Source organism: Oncorhynchus gorbuscha, unplaced genomic scaffold, assembly GCF_021184085.1.
Source record: "Oncorhynchus gorbuscha isolate QuinsamMale2020 ecotype Even-year unplaced genomic scaffold, OgorEven_v1.0 Un_scaffold_1473, whole genome shotgun sequence".
Lineage (NCBI taxonomy): Eukaryota > Metazoa > Chordata > Actinopteri > Salmoniformes > Salmonidae > Oncorhynchus > Oncorhynchus gorbuscha.
The window spans coordinates 115001-122117 of NW_025746243.1; the positions used below are offsets into that span (position 1 = coordinate 115001).

Here is a 7117-nt window from a genome sequence, read left to right on the forward strand (position 1 = left end):
GAGACATTACGGACAGCTACAGTCATTACAGACATTACGGACAGCTACAGTCATTAGAGACATTACGGACAGCTACAGTCATTAGAGACATTACGGACAGCTACAGTCATTACAGACATTACGGACAGCTACAGTCATTACATCATGCATTCATGTAGTTGACTGTGTTGTGGTGTTGTGTAGGAGACCTGGGGATTTAACCTGGTTCATGCATGTAGTTGACTGTGTTGTGGTGTTGTGTAGGAGACCTGGGGATTTAACCTGGTTCATTCATGTAGTTGACTGTGTTGTGGTGTTGTGAAGATTTAACCTCGTTGGTAAAAAAAAAACAGCTCCCTGATTGATCCGCTTTTTCCGTCCTGACCTCTGACCAACAGCAACACCTTCTTAGAGGTCAAGTCCGTCTCCAACCAGATCTGGAAGTTCCAGCGTTACCAGCTGATCATGAAGTTCCACGACCGGCCCCTCCTCCCTCCGCCCCTCATCATCTTCAGCCACATCTACATCGTTCTGAAATACGTCTTTCGTCGCTGCAAGAGGAGAACAGAGGGAGAGCAGGACGACAGGGACAACAAAGGACTACGTCAGTGGTTTTCGGGGATATTGGTTTACTGATTGGATGACTGGTTGATTGGTCGACTCTGATTGGATGACTGGTTGATTGGTCGACTCTGATTGGATGACTGGTTGATTGGTCGACTCTGATTGGATGACTGGTTGATTGGTCGACTCTGATTGGATGACTGGTTGATTGGTCGACTCTGATTGGATGACTGATTGATTGGTTGACTGATTGGTTGACTCTGATTGGATGACTGATTGATTGGATGACTGATTGATTGGTTGACTCTGATTGGATGATTGATTGATAGATTGGTTGACTCTGATTGGATGACTGATTGATTGATTGGTTGACTGATTGGATAACTGGTTGATTGGTTGACTGATTGGATGACTGGTTGATTGGTTGAGTGATTGGATGACTGGTTGATTGGTTGAGTAATTGGATGACTGGTTGATTGATTGAGTGAATGGATGACTGGTTGATTGGTTGAGTGATTGGATGACTTGGTTGATTGATTAGCTAGCTGGCTAACTGGCTGAAATGGTTTTCTGGCTGGCCTGCCGGTTGGTTGGCTGTCTGGTTGGTTGGCTGGGTTGACTGATTGGATGACTGGTTGATTGGTTGACTGATTGGATGACTGGTTGGTTGTCTGGTTGGTTGTCTGGTTGATTGGTTGACTGATTGGATGACTGGTTGATTGGTTGACTGATTGGATGACTGGTTGGTTGTCTGGTTGGTTGTCTGGTTGATTGGATGACTGATTGGATGACTGGTTGGTTGTCTGGTTGGTTGTCTGGTTGATTGGATGACTGATTGGATGACTGGTTGATTGGTTGACTGATTGGATGACTGGTTGGTTGTCTGGTTGGTTGTCTGGTTGATTGGATGACTGGTTGGTTGTCTGGTTGGTTGTCTGGTTGATTGGATGACTGGTTGCTTGTCTGGTTGTTTGGCTGGGTTGACTGATTGGTCCTTCCGAGACCGATGTCAGTGCGTTCTACCAGGTTTCAGAAGCAGTTGAACTCCACGAACCCCGGCTCCAGCGTGTGACGTGTGCTTCTCTCTCTGACAGAGCTGCTGCTGAACGCTGAGGAGCTGAAGGCTCTGTATGACTTCGAGGAGCAGTGTGTGGAGGAGTATTTCAGAGAGAAGGAGGACGAGGAGCAGTCGTCTAGCAACGAACGCATCCGGGTCACATCGGAGAGGTCGGAGACCGGACAGCTATGGTCTTTCCTCTTTGGGGGAACTACTTACATTTAAATTAGCCTTGTAGAACTGTCTCAGTATTCGCTACGGTTATTCATATTTATTAGTAATACATTTGGTGTAATCCCAATACATTTGGTGTAATCACAAGACATTTGGTGTAATCCCAATACATTTGGTGTAATCACAAGACATTTGGTGTAATCCCAATACATTTGGTGTAATCCCAATACATTTGGTGTAATCCCAATACATTTGGTGTAATCCCAATACATTTGGTGTAATCCCAATACATTTGGTGTAATCCCAAATCATTTGGTGTAATCCCAATACATTTGGTGTAATCCCAATACATTTGGTGTAATCACAATATATTTGGTGTAATCACAATACATTTGGTGTAATCGGCAGGGTGAGTAAAGAGTTGTGGTACCGTTGACTCTCTCTCCTCTCAGGGTAGAGAACATGTCGATGCGTCTGGAGGAGGTGAACGAGAGGGAGCACTCCATGAAGGCTTCCCTGCAGACGGTGGACCTGCGACTGGGTCAGCTGGAGGAGTTCTCTGGACGTATGATGAACGCCCTGGAGAAGCTGGCCGGGGTGGACCACAACGACCTGGTCAGAACCCAGTCGGGGGTCTCCTCGGTCTGCGACACGTCCTCTCTGCTCCGTCACAGCTCCATCAACAGGTTCATTAACAACTTTAATGACTCCAGATGAGAAAGACGGAATGGTCTGCTCTGTCATGTACAGTACAGTAGTCTAGTGTTTATTAAGGATGATGTTTACTGATTATCAGTACAGTAGTCTAGTGTTTAATAAGGATGATGTTTACTGATGATCAGTACAGTAGTCTAGTGTTTAATAAGGATGATGAGAGGATGATGTTTACTGATGATCAGTACAGTAGTCTAGTGTTTAATAAGGACGATGTTTACTGATGATCAGTACAGTAGTCTAGTGTTTAATAAGGATGATGTTTACTGATTATCAGGACAGTAGTCTAGTGTTTAATAAGGATGATGTTTACTGATTATCAGGACAGTAGTCTAGTGTTTAATAAGGACGATGTTTACTGATTATCAGGACAGTAGTCTAGTGTTTAATAAGGATGATGAGAGGATGATGTTTACTGATGATCAGTACAGTAGTCTAGTGTTTAATAAGGATGATGTTTACTGATGATCAGTACAGTAGTCTAGTGTTTAATAAGGATGATTATCAGTACAGTAGTCTAGTGTTTAATAAGGACGATGTTTACTGATGATCAGTACAGTAGTCTAGTGTTTAATAAGGATGATGTTTACTGATTATCAGGACAGTAGTCTAGTGTTTAATAAGGATGATGTTTACTGATTATCAGGACAGTAGTCTAGTGTTTAATAAGGACGATGTTTACTGATTATCAGGACAGTAGTCTAGTGTTTAATAAGGATGATGAGAGGATGATGTTTACTGATGATCAGTACAGTAGTCTAGTGTTTAATAAGGATGATGTTTACTGATGATCAGTACAGTAGTCTAGTGTTTAATAAGGATGATTATCAGTACAGTAGTCTAGTGTTTAATAAGGATGATGTTTACTGATGATCAGTACAGTAGTCTAGTGTTTATTAAGGACGATGTTTACTGATGATCAGTACAGTAGTCTAGTGTTTAATAAGGACGATGAGAGGATGATGTTTACTGATTATCAGTACAGTAGTCTAGTGTTTAATAAGGATGATGTTTACTGATTATCAGGACAGTAGTCTAGTGTTTATTAAGGATGATGTTTACTGATGATCAGTACAGTAGTCTAGTGTTTATTAAGGATGATGAGAGGATGATGTTTACTGATTATCAGTACAGTAGTCTAGTGTTTAATAAGGACGGTGTTTACTGATTATCAGTACAGTAGTCTAGTGTTTAATAAGGATGATGAGAGGATGATGTTTACTGATGATCAGTACAGTAGTCTAGTGTTTAATAAGGATGATTATCAGTACAGTAGTCTAGTGTTTAATAAGGATGATGTTTACTGATTATCAGTACAGTAGTCTAGTGTTTATTAAGGATGATGTTTACTGATGATCAGTACAGTAGTCTAGTGTTTATTAAGGATGATGAGAGGATGATGTTTACTGATTATCAGTACAGTAGTCTAGTGTTTAATAAGGATGATTATCAGTACAGTAGTCTAGTGTTTATTAAGGATGATGTTTACTGATGATCAGTACAGTAGTCTAGTGTTTATTAAGGATGATGAGAGGATGATGTTTACTGATGTTCTGGACAGTAGTCTAGTGTTTAATAAGGACGATGTTTACTGATTATCAGTACAGTAGTCTAGTGTTTAATAAGGATGATTATCAGTACAGTAGTCTAGTGTTTAATAAGGATGATGTTTACTGATTATCAGTACAGTAGTCTAGTGTTTAATAAGGATGATGAGAGGATGATGTTTACTGATGATCAGTACAGTAGTCTAGTGTTTAATAAGGATGATTATCAGTACAGTAGTCTAGTGTTTAATAAGGATGATGTTTACTGATTATCAGTACAGTAGTCTAGTGTTTAATAAGGATGATGTTTACTGATTATCAGTACAGTAGTCTAGTGTTTAATAAGGATGATGTTTACTGATTATCAGTACAGTAGTCTAGTGTTTAATAAGTATGATGAGAGGATGATGTTTACTGATGATCAGTACAGTAGTCTAGTGTTTAATAAGGATGATTATCAGTACAGTAGTCTAGTGTTTAATAAGGATGATGTTTACTGATGATCAGTACAGTAGTCTAGTGTTTAATAAGGATGATGTTTACTGATTATCAGGACAGTAGTCTAGTGTTTATTAAGGATGATGTTTACTGATGATCAGTACAGTAGTCTAGTGTTTATTAAGGATGATGAGAGGATGATGTTTACTGATTATCAGTACAGTAGTCTAGTGTTTAATAAGGACGGTGTTTACTGATTATCAGTACAGTAGTCTAGTGTTTAATAAGGATGATGAGAGGATGATGTTTACTGATGATCAGTACAGTAGTCTAGTGTTTAATAAGGATGATGTTTACTGATTATCAGTACAGTAGTCTAGTGTTTAATAAGGATGATGTTTACTGATTATCAGTACAGTAGTCTAGTGTTTATTAAGGATGATGTTTACTGATGATCAGTACAGTAGTCTAGTGTTTATTAAGGATGATGAGAGGATGATGTTTACTGATTATCAGTACAGTACTCTAGTGTTTAATAAGGATGATGAGAGGATGATGTTTACTAATTATCAGTACAGTAGTCTAGTGTTTAATAAGGATGATGAGAGGATGATGTTTACTGATGTTCTGGACAGTAGTCTAGTGTTTAATAAGGACGATGTTTACTGATTATCAGTACAGTAGTCTAGTGTTTAATAAGGATGATGTTTACTGATTATCAGTACAGTAGTCTAGTGTTTAATAAGGATGATGTTTACTGATGATCAGTACAGTAGTCTATTGTTTAATAAGGATGATTATCAGTACAGTAGTCTAGTGTTTAATAAGGATGATTATCAGTACAGTAGTCTAGTGTTTAATAAGGATGATGAGAGGATGATGTTTACTGATGATCAGTACAGTAGTCTAGTGTTTAATAAGGATGATTATCAGTACAGTAGTCTAGTGTTTAATAAGGATGATGTTTACTGATGATCAGTACAGTAGTCTAGTGTTTAATAAGGATGATGTTTACTGATTATCAGTACAGTAGTCTAGTGTTTAATAAGGATGATGTTTACTGATTATCAGTACAGTAGTCTAGTGTTTAATAAGGATGATTATCAGTACAGTAGTCTAGTGTTTATTAAGGATGATGTTTACTGATGATCAGTACAGTAGTCTAGTGTTTAATAAGGATGATTATCAGTACAGTAGTCTAGTGTTTAATAAGGATGATGTTTACTGATGATCAGTACAGTAGTCTAGTGTTTATGGACGATGTGAGGATGATATTTACTGATTATATATCTGTCTGTGTGTCTGTCTGTCCATCAGCTCTGACGGCTACAGTCTGTACCGGTACCACCTGGAGATGGGAGATGACACCCGCTCTGAGGCTGGGGACATCAGGAGCCCTGAGAGGAAGGGTAGCCAGAGGAAGGTGGTTGAGAGGAAACGGAGTATGAGAGAAACCACGACCAGCATCACGGCCTCTGTGAAGGAGTACGGAGCCACGTTAGACGTGGTGGGCCCCAGAGAGAGGAATCATTCCAGCTCCAGTGTCTCTGTCTGCGAAGGGGCGAAGGAAACCCCAACCCAGAGGCCTGAGGTTCCTACAGAGGCTTCTCCACCGCCCTGCAGCCCTGCAGCCTCGATGGACGCGGCCCTGGAGAAGGCAGGCGTGACCATGGAGAAGATCAAGCTAGAAGCAGCCATCTCATACCCTCTGGAGAGGGTCAGGTCCCTGCAGTACCAGTCACCCGAGACCCACAGTGACTGTCTCACCTCCAGGCCCAGATCCAGGAGCACTATGGTGTACAACCCAGCCGATGGGGAGATGAGGGGGCTACTTGGGCCACAGACGTCAACAACCCCTCACTGGGGAACAGGAAACGGTTACCTCCAGATCTCCAACCATGGGTCACTGGGCAGCGCGCTTCGAGTACAGAGTCCACCCCTGCCCGTTCGGCCACATGCCCAAAGTCTCCATGGAGAAGCTAGTCCCCACCACCACAGATACAAAGGACGAGGCAGAGGCAGACAGTGAACCACAGGAACCAGGGAAGAGCAAGTCAGAGAGCAACCAAGATGGAGGTGAGGAGAAGCAGGAAGCTGAGGCTAAAGATACTGGTGGAGGCCTTCTGCTTGTGGCAGAGGACAGGATGTATCCATCACTGAGGTCTAAGAGCCTGAACACCAACCCCACAGAGAACCAAGTCAGACAGTATTAAAGACCTAACAGCTATGTTAGGAGGGACTGGGCACAAAGGACCAAGTCAGACAGTAGTGGAAAAGACCTAACAGCTATGTTAGGAGGGACTGGGGAGACAGAGACAGAGGTAGAGACTGACAGACAGTATTAAAGACCTAACAGCTATGTTAGTAGGGACTGGGGAGACAGAGACAGAGGTAGAGACTGACAGACAGTATTAAAGACCTACCAGCTATGTTAGTAGGGACTGGGGAGACAGAGACAGAGGTAGAGACTGACAGACAGTATTAAAGACCTACCAGCTATGTTAGTAGGGACTGGGGAGACAGAGACAGAGGTAGAGACTGACAGACAGTATTAAAGACCTAACAGCTATGTTAGTAGGGACTGGGGAGACAGAGACAGAGGTAGAGACTGACAGACAGTATTAAAGAGCTAACAGCTATGTTA

General features: G+C 41.6%; 1 protein-coding gene across 1 annotated transcript in view; it reads left to right on the top strand.

Moving 5' to 3' along the window:
* Positions 1-6296, top strand: part of LOC124022893 (transient receptor potential cation channel subfamily M member 1-like) — a 27321-nt gene extending 21025 nt beyond the window's left edge. The window contains exons 5-9 of the mRNA XM_046337586.1: positions 378-583; positions 1638-1770; positions 2227-2460; positions 5791-6190; positions 6282-6296. Of these exons, the coding sequence (XP_046193542.1) occupies positions 378-583; positions 1638-1770; positions 2227-2460; positions 5791-6190; positions 6282-6296 (988 nt within the window). The remainder of the gene's footprint in view (positions 1-377; positions 584-1637; positions 1771-2226; positions 2461-5790; positions 6191-6281) is intronic.
* The last annotated feature ends 821 nt before the right edge of the window (positions 6297-7117 follow it).